The following is a 22,825-nucleotide window of genomic DNA, read 5'->3' on the forward strand; positions in this document are numbered from 1 at the left end:
CTCCCTCAGAGTTAAACAGTTGTTTTTTTTACCATTTTCAAATCCATTTTCATTCGATTTTCTGATATTTAGAAGAATATCAGTAACCAGTTTCTGGTCTCATTGACTTCCATAGTAGAAAAAAAAATACTATGGAAGTCAATGAGACCAGAAACTGTCTGGTTACTGATATTCTTCTAAATTTCAGAAAATCGGCTGAATGGATTCGGAAATGGTAAAACACAACTGTTTAACTCTGGAGTAGTTGTAAGTAGTATCCCTTTAAGTTATAGCCTACAACAAATCTGTTATGAAACCCAAATCCAATTTCAAAAGTCACCTGTAAAAAAAAAATGAACGTAGGAAAAACTTTTTTCTTAACATTTGTTATCACAAAAAAGTAACAATTCACATAAATGGATATGAATAACAGATTTACTGAAGCCTAAAGTCATGTGTGCTGCTCATGTTTCTTTCTCTGATGCTGGCCTGCCTGAGAATAAACTTCATGAGAATTATAGAGCATTACATAATACTTACAGCAAAACCTTCAATCTTAAATTCTCTTTCATCTGATAAGAAATCCACATGAAAGATAGAATGGAGATGTTGCGCTATGGGATTTTACTGAAAGCTTGTCCTGGAATAACTGTGTATTTTGTGTGTATGTTCATCAGAGCTATTTATCAGAGACAACCATAGACTGTCAAAAAAAAAATGGACAAAGCATCTGTGACGTCACCCATAGACTCTCTGAAGAACGGGTTTGAGGCTGTTTATGGGGGGTATGGGCGGCGCCATACTGGAAAATCTTGGGAAATACAAAATACAAAGTTTCAGAAAGGATACAGAGGTGGTATGATGTGTTGTGTCAGATCATGGCCGAGACGTCAAACTCACTCAGGGCAGCCCGTTATCAGCTGTCAATCAAAGTTAACCGCCCTTATTTGTTATACATTATTTATATAAATATGATAAACTAACGAGTTAGAAAAAAAATTCACCCCCCTCACAGTTGTCAAGCATGCGGAACTTATATTATTATTGAAGATTACAATAAAAGTCCATGGGACCATACTGTAAACATATGAATTTATGCTGTGAAAACGGACATTTTAACATGACGTCAATGGATATTTGCTCCCTTTTGGGACCGGCCTCTAGCGGATTTGAGATGTATTGCAGTTTTACGCACTTCCGGGTAGGCTTCATCTTTCAGATTAGAATGTTCCCACTTGGAGACAACATACAAATGCTGTGTTCAATTCAGACACACAATTGAGTTCTGTTATCAAGGCAAATGGTGAATAGTGGACCTGAACTAGCCAAGATGCACAATGCAACTGTAAGGGACTTTAAACCCTCATTCAGATACACATTATACTTATACAGAAAGGTTCTTTATTGGAATCAATGGTACCATGAACAACCTTTAAAGGGCACCTATTATGGAAAATTCACTTTTACATGTTGTTTGAACATAAACGCGTGTTGGCAGTGTGTGAGCAAAACCACCCTAGAATGCTAAAAATCCACCCAGTGTTTTTTTACAATCTCAATAAATCATATGCACTGTCCCAGAACGAGCTGTTCTGAGATCCAGCTCTTTGTGACGTAGAAAGTGAGAAAGGGGTTTGATTGACAGTGTGGTTGTGGCATAGACCCCGCCCTCAGTGATCTGTACACATCATCCTCCATTGTTTCAACGACAGCCGGTAATGTCTCTTGGAAACATAAATGTTCTGTTGTGGGTTAATCCTGTAGTTGTAGCTTAAAAGTGAATCCTCAACTGTGGATCGTCATCTACTGTTTGCGATCCACCGTCACATCCAGTAACAGTAAGTGTGTTTTATGATTTTTGAGCAAATAGTCTTTTCAGTCAATGTCAGCCAATTCAACAACAAATGCGTCTAAAGTTGTTGTCGTCGTAGGATGTCTGTGTAGGCTATATAATTTAAACCTTGTTTCTATAGTGTGTAACCACACGTTTATATATATTTAAAGATATTGTATTAAAAAATGCATATATGTTGTTGTTCTGTAAGTTAGCCATCTCCTCACATTTGCCACAGAAGCACCCGTATGACAAGTAAACATGACGCCACAGGTCCCTCGCATAAATGTAATTTCGCTTGTACGTAGCAAACTTTATCACAGTATGTGTATGTAATTTCAAAAAAATTGCGCCAGCATTAGTGTTTATGTGTGTCTGTGTGTGTGTGTTGCACATCCGGACGTGATTACAACTTTAAGCACATAAATGTATCAAATAACCATACCGAGACGTACTGGTCCATTCTCATTTGTGTTTATTCTGCCGGAGTCGTACTATTTATATATTCCGATTCAAACTTAGGCTGAATAACATTCAAAACCGCGGTTTCTTTCTCTCACTCTCTCAGTACCGACTGCCATTGGTATCAAGTTACGCCCTCATCCAAAGGCAGGCTGGGATATGCAGCTCATTTGCATTTAAAACGACCCCCGAAACAGCTCATTTTTAAGCAGGCCCCAAAATGCCATTTTCAAATGGTTATAATAAATTAACTGTGGGGTATTTTGAGCTGAAACTTCACAAATACATTCTAGGGACACCAGAGACCAATATTACATCTTGTAAAAAGGGGCATAATAGGTTCCCTTTAACATTCATGGAACCTTTCCACTGGACAAAAGTTTTTTTTATATATTTGTGGAACCTAAAATGGTTCTTTTATGGCATCGCTGAGAAAACACCTTAGATGAAGAAAGATGATATTCCAGCTGAGCTAGTTCATGCTTCAATACTTTCTTAAGCCATATCGAATTTGTTGACATAAATGATGCAATGACAAATAAACAAGGCAGTCATACAGAATTTTGGGAATGGGTCAATATAATCAATCACCCATGGATTATCACACCCTTGATGGTTAAAAATGATTTTAAAGATGTATTCACTGCAGTGGATTAGACGCATAAGGGGGTTAATTTCGAACATAATGCTAATTATGTTTTTGGCACAAGATACCTTGATTAAGTGGACTTGAGCAAGAAAAATAAAACACCCCAAAGACAGTGTACAGAATTAAATTCTGTGTGCTTGATATATAATATACAGTAGATGTCCTGCCCAAGTTAAATTAGGACCATCCCAGAAGCATTTCTACTATTTTAACTGGGTCTATGGTCCCGGTCTTGACCCTCTATGGCCTCGACTCAGACTCGTCCCTCTATGGTCTCAGTCTTGACACAGACTCGGCCCTATGGTCTCGATCTCGACGCGGATTCGACCCTCTATGGTCTCGACTCAGACTCGGCCCTCTATGGTCTTGCTCTTGACTCGGACTCGGCCCTCTATGGTCTCGATCCCAACGCAGACTCGACCGAGTCCTGATTCAACTCATCAGCTCATTAACCCATCTGATTATGAGCTGATGAGTTGAATCAGGTGTGTTTGATAAGGGAGACAAAGAATACGCGCAGTGTTGGTGTGCCGCCAGGAACAGGGTTGGGAAACACTGCTCTATGATCTCGACTCGGACTCGACCCTCTATAATCTCGGTCTCGACTCAGACTCTGCCCTCTATGGTCTCGACTCGGACTCGACCCTCTATGGTCTCGGTCTCGACGCGGACTCTGCCCTCTATGGTCTCGACTCAGACTCGGCCCTCTATGGTCTCGGTCTCGACTCGGACTCGGCCCTCTATGATCTCGGTCTCGACTCGGACTCAGCCCTCTATGGTCTCGGTCTCGACGCGGACTCAACCCTCTATGGTCTCGACTCGGACTCGACCCTCTATGGACTCGGACTCGACCCTCTATGGTCTCGGTCTCGACCCTCTATGGTCTTGGCCTCGACTCGGACTCGACCCTCTATGGTCTCGGACTCGACCCTCTATGGTCTCGGTCTTGACCCTCTATGGTCTCGACTCAGAATCGGCCCTCTATGCTTTCGGTCTCGACGCAGACTCGACCCTCTATGTTCTCAGTCTCGACGCGAACTTGACCCTCTATGGTCTCGGTGTCAACTTAGATTTGACCCTTTATGGCCTCGACTTGGACTCGACCCTCTATGATCTCGGTCTCGACTCAGACTCTGCCCTCTATGGTCTCGACTCGGACTCGACCCTCTATGGTCTCGGTCTCGACGCGGACTCTGCCCTCTATGGTCTCGACTCAGACTCGGCCCTCTATGGTCTCGGTCTCGACTCGGACTCGGCCCTCTATGATCTCGGTCTCGACTCGGACTCAGCCCTCTATGGTCTCGGTCTCGACGCGGACTCAACCCTCTATGGTCTCGACTCGGACTCGACCCTCTATGGTCTCGGTCTCGACCCTCTATGGTCTTGGTCTCGACTCGGACTCGACCCTCTATGGTCTCGGACTCGACCCTCTATGGTCTCGGTCTTGACCCTCTATGGTCTCGACTCAGAATCGGCCCTCTATGCTTTCGGTCTCGACGCAGACTCGACCCTCTATGTTCTCAGTCTCGACGCGAACTTGACCCTCTATGGTCTCGGTGTCAACTTAGATTTGACCCTTTATGGCCTCGACTTGGACTCGACCCTCTATGATCTCAGTCTCGACTCAGACTCTGCCCTCTATGGTCTCGACTCGGACTCGACCCTCTATGGTCTCGGTCTCGACGCGGACTCTGCCCTCTATGGTCTCGACTCAGACTCGGCCCTCTATGGTCTTGGTCTCGACTCGGACTCGGCCCTCTATGATCTCGGTCTCGACTCGGACTCAGCCCTCTATGGTCTCGGTCTCGACGCGGACTCAACCCTCTATGGTCTCGACTCGGACTCGACCCTCTATGGTCTTGGTCTCGACTCGGACTCGACCCTCTATGGTCTCGGTCTTGACCCTCTATGGTCTCGACTCAGAATCGGCCCTCTATGCTTTCGGTCTCGACGCAGACTCGACCCTCTATGTTCTCAGTCTCGACGCGAACTTGACCCTCTATGGTCTCGGTGTCAACTTAGATTTGACCCTTTATGGCCTCGACTTGGACTCGACCCTCTACGTTCTCTTGATCTCAACTCGGACTCGACCCTCTATGGTCTCGACTCAGACTCGACTTTCTTTGGTCTCTGTCTCGACTCGGACTCGACCCTCTCTGGTCTCGACTAGGACTCGGCCCTCTATGGTCTCGGTCTCGACTCTGACTCGACCCTCTATGGTCTCAGTCTTGACCCTCTATAGTCTTGACTCAGACTCGACTCTCATTGGTCTCGGTCTCGACTCGGACTCAACCCTCTATGGTCTCGACTCGGACTCTGCCCTCTATAGTCTCGGTCTCGACTCTGACTCGACCCTCTATGGTCTCGACTCAGACTCGGCCCTCTATGGTCTCGACTTGGACTCGACCCTCTATGGTCTCGATCTCAACTCAGACTCGACCATCTATGGTCTCGACTCAGACTTGGCCCTCAATGGTCTTGGTCTCGACTCTGACTCGACCCTCTATGGTCTCGACTCAGACTTGACTCTCTATGGTCTAGGTCTAGACTCGGACTTGACCCACTATGGTCTCGACTCAGACTCGGCCCTCTATGGTCTCTGTCTCAACTCTGACTCGACCCTCTATGGTCTCGATCTCAATTCGGACTCGACCCTCTATGGTCTCGACTCAGACTCAACTCTCTTTGGTCTCAATCTCGACTCGGACTCGAACCACTATGGTCTCAACTCAGACTCGACCCCCTATGGTCTCAACTCAGACTCGACTCTCTTTGGACTCGGTCTCAACTCGGACTTGACCCATTATGGTTTTGACTCAGACTCTGCCCTCTATGTTCTCGGTCTCGACTCTGACTCGACCCTCTATGGTCTCGGTCTTGACCCTTGATGGTCTCGACTCGGACTCTGCCCTCTTTGGTCTCGACTCGGACTCGACCCTCTATGGTCTCGGTCTTGACCCACTACGGTCTCGACTTGAACTCTGCCTTCTATGGTCTCGGTCTTGATGTGGACTCGACCCTATATGGTCTCAACTCTGACTCGGCCCTCTATGGTCTCGGTCTCGACACGGACTCAACCCTCTATGGTCTCGGTTTTGACCCTCTATGGTCTCGACTCGAACTCGGCCTTCTATGGTCTCGGTCTCAGTGCGGACTCGACACTCTATGGTCTCGACTTGGACTCGGCCCTCTATGGTCTCGGTCTCGACGCGGACTTGGCCCTCTATGGCCTCGGTCTCGACTACAACACTGCAATAGCACATACACCTTAAATCCATGCAAATGATAGTCTTTGGCTAAAATAAGCTGCAAAACAGACCAGACTTTATGCCATCAATAAAAAGTATGTCTATGTCCTACTACCTGAGGTTTTCTTTCTGGAAAAAAAAATTGCTGCCAGTTCAGTTTTTTTTTTTCTGTCCCAAAACTATCAAGCTCTTCAAAAGTTTAAATGAATTTGAACAAGAACCCTAAAGCACTATTCTCAGAAGAGTACCTGTGATAAGCCCTGACATAATTGTTCGTTCTTATATCTTTGAGGAGTTGGCAGGTTAAAAAAAAACAAGTGTTGGCCTACAGCTTATCATATAACAATAAAGTTTCAAACATATAGAAGTCCTAACCAGGAGCAAAGCGACGGTTATACGGTTTCTCACCTCATCCACATTTTCAAAAGCATTGATGATGTCATAGGGAAGACAGGACAGCAGGTCTATGACGAACCAGGTCTTCAGGTAATTCATCCTGATCAGCTTCGGATCCGAGATCACCTCCCCTCCAGGCCCTACAAACGTGGTATGGAAGTTGAGTACAATATCCACAAGGAAGATGACGTCCACAACGCTGTCCAGAACCAGCCAGGTGACGTTATTCTGTTTGGTCTTGAAGGAGACGTTATAAGGAACCATGATGGCAGTGTAGAAGGTCAAGATGAGGATAACCCAGTCCCAGGTGGTCTTAAAGGTGCAGTAGTGTAAGATGATGTGAGGCGGGGTCTTCGGGGCTTCCTGTTTATACTGCGGAAGGATGTCAGAACCCAGTTGAAGCACCTGATAAAGATGAATAAGACATAAAAAAGATTAAAGGGATTGAAGGATCTGAGACAAAGAGAAAAAAAGAAAGAAGGCAAAATTGCAGAAGTTAAATACCGAAGCCAGTGGCATTTCGCATTTTTTGACATTATTTCTTTTGTTGGAAAATGATTGATCAAGTTAGGTGTAGAAAATAGGTGTAGAAGTTACACCAAGGAATTACAATGAAACGTAGCATTGCAAGTAACACATTGAATTAAATGTGAATGTTTATAAGTAGAAACACTAAAATAATGATCATTGTAATATGTTCTACATGGAAATACTGTTTATTTCAACCATGATTAAAAATCATTTTTACACTGTATTTTTGACATCCCAAATAAGCAGATTATCTTTAGGGACATTAAAGAGAGTGAAAATGAACTGAAATAAAGAGGGCCCTCAGGAAAGTGCTTGTTTCAATATTAATTCTAGCTCTGACTAATTTCTGCTCTTCCCTGGACAATACACTTTTTTTCTGTATATTCTTTGTATTAAAGTGTTCACCCAAAATTAAAATTCTGTCAGTAATTACTCAAGCTCACATTGTTCCAACCACGTAAGACTTTCAACCTAAAGTGCCGTTTCACTACGTGAAATCTCGAGGCCCAAAGAGAAGGAAAATAATAGTTGAATAAAGTCATTATTTTTGGGGTTTTTTTGCGTTTGTTTTGATAAACTTTTTTTATTGACTTTTAGATTGAGGCATTTTAACAATAGATTCCTTAAGAAGCCTATGGAGTAGTGATCCAGCTCTCAGATTTAATCAAAAATATCTTAATTTGTGCTCTTTTGGGGTTGGAACAACATGGGGACGAGAAATTCTGTCAGTAATTATCAATTTTGGGTGAACTAACCCTTAAACAGAACATGAAGTTTACTTAGAGATTTAACAGAAGTTTCTCTCAAGGAGACAATAAAGAACAGAAGATGACAGAGGGAGAAAGATTGTTTCAGATCATATATCAATTAGCGCAATTTTTAAATTGTTGATTGTAAAAATATGCAAGAAAAAAAGACCAGAAAATTCAGAATTCAAATGCAAAATTGGTGGCACATTTTGAATGCTAAGAATTCTGTCAATGTAATTCATGAGGAGACTTTTAAACTTAAGTTTAAGCAAGAAAAAAGAATGTGTTTAAAAAGTACAATGTTTATAGAAAAAAAGTAAAAAAGAATTCAATGCAAATCAAAGGTTAAATACAATAAGGTTCGATCAACAGCATTTATGGCAAGTCCCTTATTTAACATTTTGGTAACACTTTACAATAAGGTTCGTTAGTTAAAATTAGTTAACTACATTAGTTAATATGAACTAATAATGAATAGCACTTATACAGCATTTGTTAATCTTTGTTAATGTTATTTTCAACATTTACTAATACATGATTAAAATCTTGTTAACATTAGTTAATGCACCGTGAACAAACAATGAACAGCTGTATTTTCATGAACTAACATTAACAAAGATGAACAAATGCAGTAACAAATGTATTGCTCATGGTTAGTGCATGTTAGTAAATACATTAACTAATGTTAACTAATGAACCTTATTGTAAAGTGTTACCAACATTTTTGTAAAAGTAGGCAAATAGCATTTACATGAATTGTTCTGCTAAAACGTATGAATTATTTGAGCTGTAAATGTGTACTCATATTATTTTACAGTTGTTTAAGTTTAGGCATTTTAATTTGATAAAAGTTAGTTAGCACTAAAATCATATTAACATGTTATTTTACTTTTGAAACTGTATTTTAACATTTACAGATTGGCCCAATTCTCTTCCATTATAGTGCCTCATTGTAACCCATTTTTATTTTTAGAAAAAGAGAAAAAAGTTGTGTTAATCAACATTGTCAAAATACTGTTGATTGAGTTTTACTTATACTGAACCCAGAATATTCCTTTAAGATATTCAGGCTGAATGAATTGCAGAAGTTTAATACTTGAGAGTTAATGAATAAGAACAAACCTTAACCAGTGCAATGCTGCCTTGCGAACACTGCAACAACACACATTCAGCAAGGATCAGAGACATTAAACCATGATAAAAGCATCCAGCCTCACAAAACTATCCAATCTTTTAATGTTCCCCCTCATCAAAAAATATCTAGCTAGATTGTTCCTTCCTCACACTAAAAAAAATTAACACATATCCATCCTCTTTAACACCATCACACAACAGTGACAGAGCAGTAAATCGTAAACTTGAGAAAAGCGAACCGGGGTTATGACACACACACATTCCTCATCAGTGTTAATTATTAATAGCAGCTTCTGGCAGTCAACTGTTGACTTCTGCTGTCCAACAGACACGTGTGAGATTGCGTTACAGCAGCATCCTGAGTGTGTGTGATTCTATTACAAGTTTGTCCTCCGTGAGATGAAGTTTTGTATAACCTTGTACTGTGCAGTCAAGGATGTAAGCAAATGCTGCCTCTCTCTCTCTCTCTCTGTGTGTGTGTGTGTGTGTGTGTGCGCTCACCTCTGCGAGTCTGGACTGTTTGTGAGAAGTGACGTCGGTTCTGCTCACGGGCGCGAGTTGCTGAATGGTGCTTTTGCTGTTTGTCAACGCTCGAGTCAAACGTGCAAACTTGGTCCAACCTACAAGACATATTTAATGAAAAGCATGACACAACTGAACTGAAAAGACATGCATTGTGTTCATACAGTAACACACACTAAGGGCCCTATTATACACACGGTGCAATGGGGTGCCAGGCGCGACGCAAGTGTTTTTTGCTAGTTTCAGCCCGATGCAGTTATCATTTTCAAGACCTGCACCACGTTGTTTAAATAGCAAATGCATTTGCGTCCATTTGTGCGGCCATGGGGTTGCTGGTGGAGCTCAATCGGATCGATTTACAGGTAGGTGTTTACATGAAGGTTTTTTAGTCCGATTGAGCCTTCAATCCGATTATAAGGGTCCATGTAAACGCAGCTAATGTTACACGGACACGTTATGCCCAAAACATACCCATTACTCAAAACAAGAATAGGGACAACCCTTTTACCATGCGCCAGGTATGCTGAACATTTTTCTCACCATTTAACTAGCAAAAGTGGATTCGGACACTTGCGACGTGCGCTTAGATCGTTAAAATAGGGCCCCGAATGTGTCTTTCAGTTCAGTTGTGCAGTGCTCTTCTAAAATAATCTGCGCAAATTAAACTCAATTCAATATTTTGCTTTCATCAAGGTTCTGCAGAACTGAACTGAATTAAAAATGTTTCAAAGAGCATGTTGTGCTTTATCGTGAGCAAGAATTGGACATTTTATACAAAAAGGTTCACAAGTTCAATCTCGCAAGTTTGTTGATTTGATTAATCACTATTTGGTTACACTTTATTTCGATAGTCACTTTAGACGATCTACTAATTATAAGTAACTTGTCAACTAACTCTAATTAGAGTATTAGTATATTAGGTAACACTTTAGAATACGGTTCCTTCGTTAATGAATAACTACACAAGAACTAATGAGTAACACAATATTAACAATCTAGTAACTATTATTAACTAACAAGAAACTCTGATTAACGAACTAGTAAGTAATAGCGCACAGACGAAAGTGGTAGTTCACTATTAACTAATCAATAACTACTATTTTTTTAATACTTCCCAGAGAACTACTGAAAAAGTTTATTAACAATCTAGTAACTACTATTAACTAAAAGAAACTCTTATTAACAAATTAGTAAGTAATAGCTCACAGATGAAAGTGTTACTAGATACTTCTGTGGGAATTACTAATTATTTGGATTCGTATTATAAAGTGAAGATCATTGGAACTAACTAGTAATGACTCAAGTGTTACTACATGATCTACTCATGATTTGTGCAAATGTTTGAGATTTTTGGTGAACTTTAGTAACTTTTAGAAAATGTCTTTAGTAACACTTGAGTAATTACTAGTTAGTTCCAATGATCTTCACTTTATAATACGGATCCAAATAATTAGTAAGTAATAGCTCATAGATGAAAGAGTTACTAGATACTTCTGTGGGAATTACTAATTATTTGGATCCGTATTATAAAGTGAAGATCATTGGAACTAACTAGTAATTACTCAAGTGTTACTACATGATCTAGTCATGATTTGTGCAAACGTTTGAGATTTTTTGGTGAACTTTAGTAACTTTTAGAAAATGTCTTTAGTAATACTTGAGTAATTACTAGTTAGTTCCAATGATCTTCACTTTATAATACGGATCCAAATAATTAGTAATTCCCACAGAAGTATCTAGTAACACTTTCATCTGTGAGCTATTACTTACTAGTTTGTTAATAAGAGTTTATTTTAGTTAATAGTAGTTACTAGATTGTTAATAAACTTTTTCAGTAGTTCTCTGGGAAGTATTAAAAAAATAGTAGTTATTGATTAGTTAATAGTGAACTACCACTTTCGTCTGTGCGCTATTACTTACTAGTTCGTTAATCAGAGTTTCTTGTTAGTTAATAATAGTTACTAGATCGTTAATATTGTGTTACTCATTAGTTCTTGTGTAGTTATTCATTAACGAAGGAACCGTATTCTAAAGTGTTACCGTATATTATAGTAGACTGTCAGTAGACTGTTAGGTTATGGTTAGGTGTTATGGCTTTGGTTTAGTAGAATAAGTTTACTTGTAGTCGCCAAGTTACTTATAGTCAGTTGAATGTCTGTTACGGGACAAGCAAAATAAATTGTTAGGAGATATTAAGGTGACAGTCTACTAATACTCTAATGACAGTTTGTTGACATGTAGTTGAAAAGTTCCTTATAGTTAGTAGAATGTCTAAAGTGGACTATCGAAATAAAGTGTTACCGAATATTTATACAGTATATATAGTAAGGGTCTGTTTTTATGTTTTGCATTAATTTTCCAAGGCTGCATTAATATAATAATATTGTCACTTTTCTACTTTAATGTGTTTTACCAAGTAATTTAAAAGCTGAAAATTCAGCATCATTACACCAGTCTTGTGTCACATGATCCTTCAGAAATTATTCTAATATGCTGATTTGTTACTCAAAAAACATGCATTATTATTAAGTTGAAAACAGTTGTGCTGCTTATTATTTTAGTCCAAGCATTGATACTTTTTTTTTCAGGATTCTTTGATTCCTTTATATGAATGATATATATCTTGAACACATCTAAAACATAAGTCCTCTGTGGCACAGATATGACTAGGCAAAGTTTTATATGTTGAGTAAAAGTGTTTGCTGTCACTCCTGTTATGATCCTGCAATGAAATTGATTCTTGTATGATCAACATTCATCTCACACACAATGGTGAATCTGGTGCAAACATGCTCAAGTCACAGTTACCCCTAAAATAATTTGGTATAAAGAAAACTGAGGACCATTATTTTCATGTTAAGCAGTAATTCTTATTACTGTAACAAATACCCTTTATTCTCAAAAGTGATTCTAAATACTGTAACAATAATTGTCTTATATTGTAAAGAATAATTGTCATAAAAATACAGGCTTCACTATTTTCTACAGGAAAAAATATAATTTTTTGAAAATTGAGCTGGACAGGTTTATTGAAATTCATCCACAACCGCTATTGGATGTTTTGGAAACAGACTCTATATAACATATTTCAGCTTAATAAACAAAGCCCCCAGCAGGCAGACACACACACGCTTGAAAATAACACTTGAGATTGAGTGCCAATGGAAAAAACTAGCAATGCTTGCCAATCAAATTTATTTATATGAAATAAGCACATTAGAGGAAGTGTTAATCTGTCAGAACAAACTCGAGTGTAACAAGCACGTCTGCGTCTTTCAGACAAGAATATGCTGTATTTTGAATGCATCACTGACGTTACAAGTATATTATTGTACATTACATGTGTGTATATATTAGGGCTGTGCAAAAATTAATCGCGATTAATCGCATCCAAAATAAAAGTCTGTTTTTACATAATATATGTGTGCTGTATATAATTATTTTGTATATATAAATAGCTATGCATGCATGTATATATTTAAGAATTATTTGCGCTTAAATTCTATATATATATATATATATATATATATATATAAATACATAATCTATATTATGTAAAATATTATATAAATATTTTATATATGAATAATACATTTTCTTAAATATATACATGCATGTGTGTGTATTTATATATACAAAATAATTATATACACATTCAAATATATTATGTAAACACAGACTTTTATTTTGGATGCGATTAATCACAATTAATTTTTGCACAGCCCTATATATCAAACTCACCTCTGGTGCTTTCGTCTTCAATAGGCTGTTTAAAGACGGTGATGTCCTTAAATGTACACAGGAACAGAACCACTTTGTCATTTTCATTTCGGATTGGAGCAATCTGCATGTAGAACCACACCGGAGTTCCTGTACAAGGTCAGAGGTAAAAGTAAGCATCATCACATGACTTCTGACAGAACCATTAAATCTTTAATTCAGAAATCATCTTTAAATCTTAAAAGTATGAATATATACTATAGTAAATATTGTGTTTTAATACAGTAGATGACAATACATGCATAAGCACATTATAACCATGTTTATACCATTTTGCTTGGATTCCACTAGATTATTTTTTTCCAACAATGTTTTGGGTTTTTTTTAGGGAAAATGGCAATATATTCAGCCTCATTATTCCAGTCTTCAGTTTCTTTCAGAAATCATTCTAATATGATATTTTAGAGCTTGTAGTGCTCAAGTTCTTATTATGATTCATGTTGAAAACAGTCTTGATTTGTGTGGGAAACTGTTTTACACAACCATTCAACATTTTAGGGTATTTCATATAAAAAGAAGAAATTAATACTTTTACTCAACAAGAACACATTAAATGTATCAAAAGTGACAGAAAGATTTCTATTACAAAATATTTCTATTCTAAATCAATTATTGTATGCATCAAAGAATCCTAAAAAATGATCACAGTTTCCACAAAAAGATTTTAAGCAGCAAAAACAGTTACTAAGTGTTGAGAACCAAATCAGCATATCAGATGGTTTCTGAAAATAAATCATGAGCTTAGAATTATGAGGTTCTATCTCCGTTTAGGGTAGTTCTGAGATATTGAGCATCAAAGTTTTTACATCCCAGCTGGCAAAACTACATAAAAGTTATGTAGTATAATCTTCTATTATAGCTTTATCTATTAATCTTTTTTTTTTTTTTTTTACAAAAATAACACCACACAGGCATTAATAAACACCTAATGGATCAGATTATGTTAAAAACTCAATTTCGACCAAAAGTGGAGATTTAAAAAAGAACCTTATAATTCTAAGCTCACGAAATATTAAGGATGGCTTTTACTTATTTTACTTTGCACTAATGCATTTTTTTTTTTTACTTTAATATTTTTATTGTGTGGTAACCATAGTCAATCATGTTGACTAAAAGAGCTGCTAGATATTACACAGCATGGACTATCTGAAGTAAGCAATAAGGTACTCGAGGCAAGTGCTGTTTCGTGAATAAGTAATATGTGTAATATCTAGTAGCTCTTTTAGTCAACATGATTTTTTACTGTTTACAACACCTCTATTAGACATTATAAGAAACTTTAAAGGTGTTAAATATCTGTATATGTTTGTTTGAAGTCGCACTTACTGTTCTTTCTGTACAGCAGCACTTCAACGCAGTTGGACTCATAGTTATCAAAGGCCTGTTTCACCTTTTCTATGGTCTTCTTGTCTGTCAGCTCCCCATACATAAAACTACAGAGAGAGATTATTCACACAGTGCATGGTTTTTAAGTAATTATCCCTCCCTGAATATAAATCCCAGCCTAAAGATTCATGGAAGTAAAATGTTCAGATGATGTTCCGGATTCAGATTTTTCCACATGAGTGGCTCATGGTCATATGTTCTAACAAAGATTAAAAGATTACAGAGATTTTCTAAAATGTACTGTATGTGCACACCTCACCCTTCAAGCAAAGTGGGACCAATTATAGCATCTTAACCTGTTTGTTTCTCTTGCAGTCACAGATAAAAGCTTATTAATAAAAATAAAATAAAAAGATTGTCTTGTGAGCATGGCAGAAAAATATGCTCTAGGTGGAGGGCACTGCAGTATATCTGTGTCTCAAGCCACTTACTGAAATTAGTTTTTTTTTTTTTTACCACAGTACGCCAGATCTTGGCTGGGCCAAAAAGATACTTTCATCTACTTAAAGTCCAAATTCCTAACATGTTGAGATATATATATACACTCACTTAAAGGATTATTAGGAACATCATACTAATTCTGTGTTTGACCCCCTTCGCCTTCAGAACTGCCTTAATTCTTCATGGCATTGATTCAACAAGGGGCTGAAAGCATTCTTTAGAAATGTTGGCCCATATTGATAGGATAGCATCTTGCAGTTGATGGAGATTTGTGGGATCACATCCAGGACATGAAGCTCCCATTCCACCACATCCCAAAGATGCTCTATTGGGTTGAGATCTGGTGACTGTGGGGGCCATTTTAGTACAGTGAACTCATTGTCATGTTCAAGAAACCAATTTGAAATGATTCAAGCTTTGTGACATGATGCATTATCCTGCTGGAAGTAGCCAGAGGATTAGGACATGGTGACCATAAAGGGTTGGACATGGTCAGAAACAATGCTCAGGTAGGCCTAGGGTTGGGTATCGAGAATCGAGTATCGATTGGAACCGAGACTAACTTTTCGTTTTTCCCGGAATCGTTCAAAAGTAAAAATTTCGATTCCTAGTTTCGATATTCACAGTCCGCCGAGCGGAAGAAGAAACCGCTGAACAACACCAACGAAGAAGCGTCTACCGGAAGTGTTGGCATAACCACGCGAGTCGAACATGAGTAGCTTACGTCGACGATCCAAAGTGTGGCTTCACTTTTCTAAAAATAACAAAATCTCGGCAAAATGCAAAATTTGTGACAAAAGGAGTATTTTTACAGAAGGAGTATTTCCTTCAGAAAGGATTATTTCCTTCAGAAAGGCCGTTGGTTAGCAAGGTTAGCTAAACTTTTTTGACCCTGCCTCTAAAAAGAATCGGAATCGAGAATCGTTAGGAACCGGAATCGAAACAAGGAATCGGAATCGGAATCAGAATCGTTCAAATTCAAACGATACCCAACCCTAGGTAGGCCGTGACATTTAAACAATACACAATTAGCACTAAGGGGCCTAAAATGTGCCAAGAAAACATCCAAACACCATTACACCACCACCTCTTTGATCTGATGTCTCAACAGAAATGGAGACTCAGACCAGGCAACATTTTTCCAGTCTTCAACTGTCCAATTTTGTAGTGGAGATGAGTGGTACCTGCTGGGGTCTTGTGTTGTTTGTAGCCCATCCGCCTCAAGGTTGTGCATGTTGTGGCTTCACAAACGCTTTGCTGCATCCCTCGGTTGTAACGAGTGGTTATTTCAGTCACAGTTGCTCTTCTATCAGCTTGAATCAGTCGGCCCATTCTCCTCTGATCTTTAGTATCAACAAGGCATTTTCGCCCACAGGACTGCCGCATACTGGATGTTTTTCTGTTTTCACACCATTCTTTGTAAACCCAAGAAATGGTTGTGTTTGAAAATCCCAGTAACTGAGCAGATTGTGAAATACTCAGACCGGCCCGTCTGGCACCAACAACCATACATACCATGCTCAAAATTGCTTAAATCTCAAATTTCTTTCCCATTCTGACATTCAGTTTGGAGTTCAGGAGGACCACACTCCTAAATGCATTGAAGCAACTGCCATGTGATTGGTTGATTAGATAATTGCATTAATGAGAAATTGAACAGGTGTTCCTAATTATTCTTTAGGTGAGTTTATATATATATATATAATTTACTGTATAAAGAAAAGCACAGTCTTAAATTGTTATAAAGGCCCTTTAAATGTACTGCAACACCAGACATCTTTAATATAATATCTTAATATATTAAGATATAATCTTAAAATCTGTGTAACATTTACAGATTTCTATAGTCAGGTGTACATCCTCTCACCTGCATGTACTGCTTTTCTGCATGACCTCTGCTCTGTGGTATCCAGACAGCTTGCAGAAACCGTCATTACTGTAAACTACAGGCCAGTCCACAATCTGAGCGTTCCCCAGCAAGAAACTTGTCTCTGGGTGTTCAGAGAAGAGGATACAATATAAAAGAGAACAGGAATTAGTGACCTGACACACACAGTATTACTGTCACTTATCACACTTTTTTTTTTTTTTGCTCACTTAAACTATCATGTCTTATACACTATCATTCTCAGATTCGTTTTGTTTGTAATGGAGACGGCAAACCAGAGACAAACAGCATTACTGTGACAGGAACTAGAGATGCTGCCCCCTCTAGTGGTCATAAACGCAACAGTTCTCTCAAAACAATCAGGCCGACTTCATGCGAGTCCCGAAGAGCTGCTGGCGCATAGACGTGAACTGCAATTACCTACTGTATATTGAATTTATTTTTAATCAACTGAAGGAGAAATAAAACAACTGAACGAAAAATGCGTAATTATAATAAATTATGTAGGCCTATTGGTAGCCTACTAGGCCTGCACAATGTCAAATGCGGCTGCTTAACGTTATATTGTCTAGTGGTAAAAATATATTTCTCTAAAGATGTTGACAAAACTGTGCTCTCCTTTTTTTATATAAAACAACGAAAAATCACCTAACTCAAAATAAGAAATACATTTGATTAAATAAATTCAAATGTATGAATTATATATATGCAACATACGTTTACATTTGAATATATTTATATGTATATGAATATGTAAACACACACACACACACACACACACACACACACTAACTAAATGTATATATATATATCCTATATATAATAAACGGAAATAAATGCCGTTTGTAAATAATGCCTCAATAACTCAAAAACAAATAGCATATCATTGTGTAAATTATGCATTTAAAAAAAATCACAATGTGGCTACCCAACACAGCTCAGAAAAAACACTAAAATATAATACGAAGTTAAAGCATTAAACATTACATTAGCATTACAGCGTCCGTGATTCACATCTTAAATGTAATATAAATAGATAATTACGAATAATTGCACAAAAGCAGCTTTCAATGAATTAAACTACCTGTTTTAGTATAATTTAATGATTACTCAGTATGTAAATGCAAAGTAACATGGGCAATGTAACAATAAGTGACCTAATGCATTCCAGAAACCACAAGCGTGCTCCTCACCACTCGAGCGTCTGACGATATTCTCCAGGAAAGTGTTTTGCGGTGCCACCAGCCCTCTCTTTCCCCCGGGCATCGTGCGTCTGTGGCTCTCGCGCTGCTCTCGTCAGGTGGACACTCTCTGCGCGTGGAGTCTCTGCCGGCGGAGTGGGGAGGCTCATGGTAACGTCGCGCGCTGGCTGGCCGGGAGCTTCTGTGTGCCACCCGCGCGCGCTCTGGGCTCAAAGCGACAAGTCTGTGGGCACAGGGAGCTCCCGACGCATGCGCAGCTGCACCGAAGCGCACGGGCAGAAGCTGGGGATCTCCAACTCCAACGCCGAGCGCGTGCCCAACTCCACTGCCGTGGAAAAACAAAGCATTGTCAAATCTAATATTAAGCTTTATACTATAGCCCCAATACTACCTATCTACTATAGTACCTACTATACTATAATACCTCCCGCACTACTATAAAAGAATGATTATACGTCGTGCGTTGGTATATAGGCTAACGCTAGTAGTAACCATGAAAATGTATCATTGATTACAGTCAGTAAATATCTATTAACAACACAATGCAATCACTAGTAAGACTTCCTGTTAATAAAGTAGCCTATCTGGTAAAAATCTGTTACAGTATATCAACAATGCATTAAATCACATTAATTAATAAACCAAAACAAATAAAACAAATTAAGTGATGTCTCATGTTTCAAATCAAGTGAAATGCGGGTCACTGGACAGGTGTCCAATCACAACAGACTCCCGGAAAAGGGGTAGTAGCCAGTGACGTTTAAAGTTACTAAAACAGTAAGTCCCGCCCCTCGATTGCCCAAAATATTTTTTTTTTCCAGCAAGCAAAAGCATCAGGCGAAAGCAAATCGAGCGCGAGAGCGTGGGCAATGACCATGCAGAGATGTCATGCGCGCGTAGCCTACGGTTTGAATGAGCTCGCGAGTTCCCGTTTCCACGCATGTAGATCTGTTATCCTCTCGCGAAAAGTCATTTACTGCGCGTTCCAGCATCGGTTGTGCTCTCGTTTATTTTAGTCATTTGCCGCCATACCGGAGCTTTTAAAAGCACCAAGTTCCCATATGTCCGAACGTATGTCCGAACGTATGTCCGTATGTGACATAGGCCCATATGTCCGAAAGAATCTCAGCCAGCTTCTTTACTTCCACAAGCGCATTCTGCATTAAGTGTATGGCAAAACTTTAATAAAATTAATTTTCTCAGAAACAGAGACAACGATTTTAGAAACTGATTCGCTAGTCGGATTGTGCACTATACGTATGAGAGAATACTCTCATACCCTCAAATATTTTTACATATTAGGCCTACATATACACAAATAATTTTTACAAATAAATTGAGATCTGGTGACTGTGGGGGCCATTTTAGTTCAGTGAACTCATTATCATGTTCAAGAAACCAATTTGAAATGATTCAAGCTTTGTGACATGGTGCATTATCCTGCTGGAAGTAGCCAGAGGATGAGGACATGGTGGCCATAAAGGGATGGACATGGTCAGAAACAAAGCTCAGGTAGGCTGTGGCATTTAAATGATGCCTAATTGGCACTAAAGGGCCTAAAGTGTGCCAAGAAAACATCCCCGACCCCATTACACCACCACCACCAGCCTGGCCTGCACAGTGGTAACAAGGCATGATGGATCCATGTTCTCATTCTGTTTATGCCAAATTCTGACTCTACCATCTGAATGTGTCAACAGAAATGGAGACTCATCAGTCCAGGCAACATTTTTCCAGTCTTCAACTGTCTAATTTTGGTAAGTTCTTGCAAATTGTAGCCTCTTTTTCCTTTTTGTAGTGGAGATGAGTGGTACCCGGTGGGGTCTTCTGCAGTTGTAGCCCATCCGCTTCAAGGTTGTGCATGTTGTGGCTTCACAAATGCTTTGCTGCATACCTCGGTTGTAACGAGTGGTTATTTCAGTCACAGTTGCTCTTCTATCAGCTTGAATCAGTCGGCCCATTCTCTTCTGACCTCTAGCATCAATAAGGCATTTTCGCCCACAGGACTGACGCATACTGGATGTTTTTCCGTTTTTTCACATTCTTTGTAAACCCTAGAAATGGTTGTGAAAATCCCAGTAACTGAGCAGATTATGCAACCATCAGGGTTGTTTTGACCAGGTTGTTTTCTGTTACTTTTGTAAGCTCTCGCTTTTGTAAGATAAAATTACAAAAAAACATACCACTCTGAAAAAGAATCAGAAAGTCTGTGCATGAAATCATTTCTGCACAATCCACCTGTGTGTTAACATTGTCAGGGTCTGAATCGGGCTCGAATTGACGCCATCCTCAATATTTATGCTAGAGGAGAAGTCGCAGAATATGGAAGGGCGGGACATTTCCCAAACACGCTCTAAGTGCTGCCAATCACAACACATTAGCTCAGCTAACCAATCACAGCACATTTCGTATTTTGGAAGGAGGGGCTTCATCGAAATCAGCATGTTCGAGTCAGACTTTGGAGACTATAGAAAAACTATAGAAAAACTATAGAAAAAATGACAGACGTTTGCTTCAGTAAGTTAGCTTCATTCATTGAGAGAAAATGTGCGCCTTTTGGGTTTGTAGTCTTTTTTGTGTATTTTCAGTCTTATACCTCAACAGTTTTACATCAAAATAATGCATTTTCTGATCAATCTATCATGAAAACATCCTAGTACACTTCAAAAACAAAATCAGGACATGTAAAAGGGAATAATGGGACCCTTTTAAGGCAGTAACTTTTTTTTTTTTTTTTACAGTTAAACTCTAAAGGGAATATATTTTTCACTAAAGATTTATTTTACAACTGTGGTATGATGTTGCTATAGTTTCTAAATGTGTAGATTGTTATTAATCATTACAAAAGCTAGCCTAAAAAAATAAAGAAAAAAGTTAACTGGACCAAGCATGGCAATGATCCTTTAATTATATCCTTATTGCAATGTATGCTAGTTAAACAATAACAAGAACTACAGTATTTCATAAGGCCAAATACTAGATATAATCACAAGCTTCAACGTAAGACCCTCTTCAATTATTGACTAAACCATTGGTTTCCCCATGTGTAAAATGTGTTCTGCTAATAATACCAGATACTGATTACTGGTTTGAACAATAATTACATTGACTAAAACTTTACCTTTGGTTTCCTCCATCCTTGAATATTCAGTTCATTGTCTCCTTGTCAGAGGACACAAGACATTTTTCCCAGTTATTCTTTCCTAAAAACAGTGCTGTCAAGACCCATTTGTACACTGGCTTACGCAACAGATGACAGCAAGCACAAAAATCAACCAAACTCTGAGTATATTTGCTTCTTTAAGACCCCACATATCAGCTTCAATGTTGTCAGCTTATGCCCTTTAATTTCTATTTAACTTTAAGTCTTGAGTAATATTAAGAAACTACATGTACTTAGGGTAGGATTAGGGTTAGTTGCATGTAATTATGCATCATTTACTGTTATTACTATGCTAAGTACATGTAACACATGTACTGTAACAAGGTCAAGGACACTGTAAAATAGTGTTACCAAATATATTTTAATATTCTACACTAAATATTTAAATGTGTTGTATCTCCTGTGGAGATTTTTTGTCCATTTACATTCTTTCTGTCTGAAAGAGCTATATAGCGTATTGATAGGATGTCCTCCCTGCCAGTCAACATATATATATATATATATATATATATATTTCCAAACCTCCACGCACCCTGCTCACAAAGACAGTCAACGAGTGCCTCCTTTTGCAGTTCCTCCTGAATCAAAACAACAAACTTATGCTGTGTTCATGCCATTGTAACTGTAATATCAAGATGGCAACCCTTGATGTTTTACTCAGAGCTGTTCAAGATTTATACTTTCAATGTCAACACTATCAACATCGAAATTAATCTGCAGCAGTCAGTGGTACAAGTAAGAGCTCTGTAAGTTGTTCATTATTATTGTTATGTTGTACGAATTAATATAACGCCGCATCTTTCGAGACGTTTTTGTTTTCTCCCTGCTGTATGCATTCATGTGTTTTGAAGAAGGCATGGGTTTGGCGACGCTCTAAAAAGGGAGGGTGGGATCTTATGCTTTCAAAGCTAACTTGCTATTTCTATCCTCTCCGCAGTTGCCTACCCTACCTTTAACTAAAATAAATGAATATTTAAAAAAGAAATGTAGGTCTGTTTTAGGAACATTAATAGTTTTGAAGTCTGTAGTAACACTTTCATCTATGAGCTATTACTTACTAGTTTGTTAATGAGTTTTTTTAGTTAGTAGTCACTAGATTGTAAATAAACTTTTTCATTAGTTCTCTGGGAAGCATTAAAAAATAGTAGTTATGGATTAGTTAATAGTGAACTATCACTTTCATCTGTGCGCTATTACTTACTAGTTCGTTAATCAGAGTTTATTGTTAGTTAATAATAGTTACTAGATTGTTAATTTTGTGTTACTCATTGGTTCTTGTGTAGTTATTCAGTAATGAAGGAACCGTATTCTAAAGTGTTACCGTGTTTTCTTACAATACTAATGAGAATTTTTAATAAAAGTATATTACAGTATATATATTAAGTTTTCATTTAGACCCTAAATATTAACTTAAATGCACAAAAATGCCATTATATGACCCCTTTGAAATATATATAAAAG

The 22,825-nt window shown here is 38.4% G+C and overlaps 1 protein-coding gene across 1 annotated transcript in view; it reads right to left on the minus strand.

The window, feature by feature from the left end:
- kcnh5b (potassium voltage-gated channel, subfamily H (eag-related), member 5b) overlaps nt 1–18,611 on the minus strand; it is a 49,696-nt gene extending 31,085 nt beyond the window's left edge. The window contains exons 1-6 of the mRNA XM_039651984.2: nt 18,193–18,611; nt 16,979–17,102; nt 14,611–14,717; nt 13,246–13,374; nt 9,484–9,602; nt 6,581–6,973 (exon numbers count right to left, since the gene is read on the minus strand). Of these exons, the coding sequence (XP_039507918.2) occupies nt 6,581–6,973; nt 9,484–9,602; nt 13,246–13,374; nt 14,611–14,717; nt 16,979–17,102; nt 18,193–18,265 (945 nt within the window). The 5' untranslated portion in view covers nt 18,266–18,611. The remainder of the gene's footprint in view (nt 1–6,580; nt 6,974–9,483; nt 9,603–13,245; nt 13,375–14,610; nt 14,718–16,978; nt 17,103–18,192) is intronic.
- Nucleotides 18,612–22,825: the final 4,214 nt, after the last annotated feature.

The sequence above is a fragment of the Pimephales promelas genome, chromosome 11 (assembly GCF_988280905.1).
Source record: "Pimephales promelas chromosome 11, fPimPro1.hap1.1, whole genome shotgun sequence".
NCBI lineage: Eukaryota > Metazoa > Chordata > Actinopteri > Cypriniformes > Leuciscidae > Pimephales > Pimephales promelas.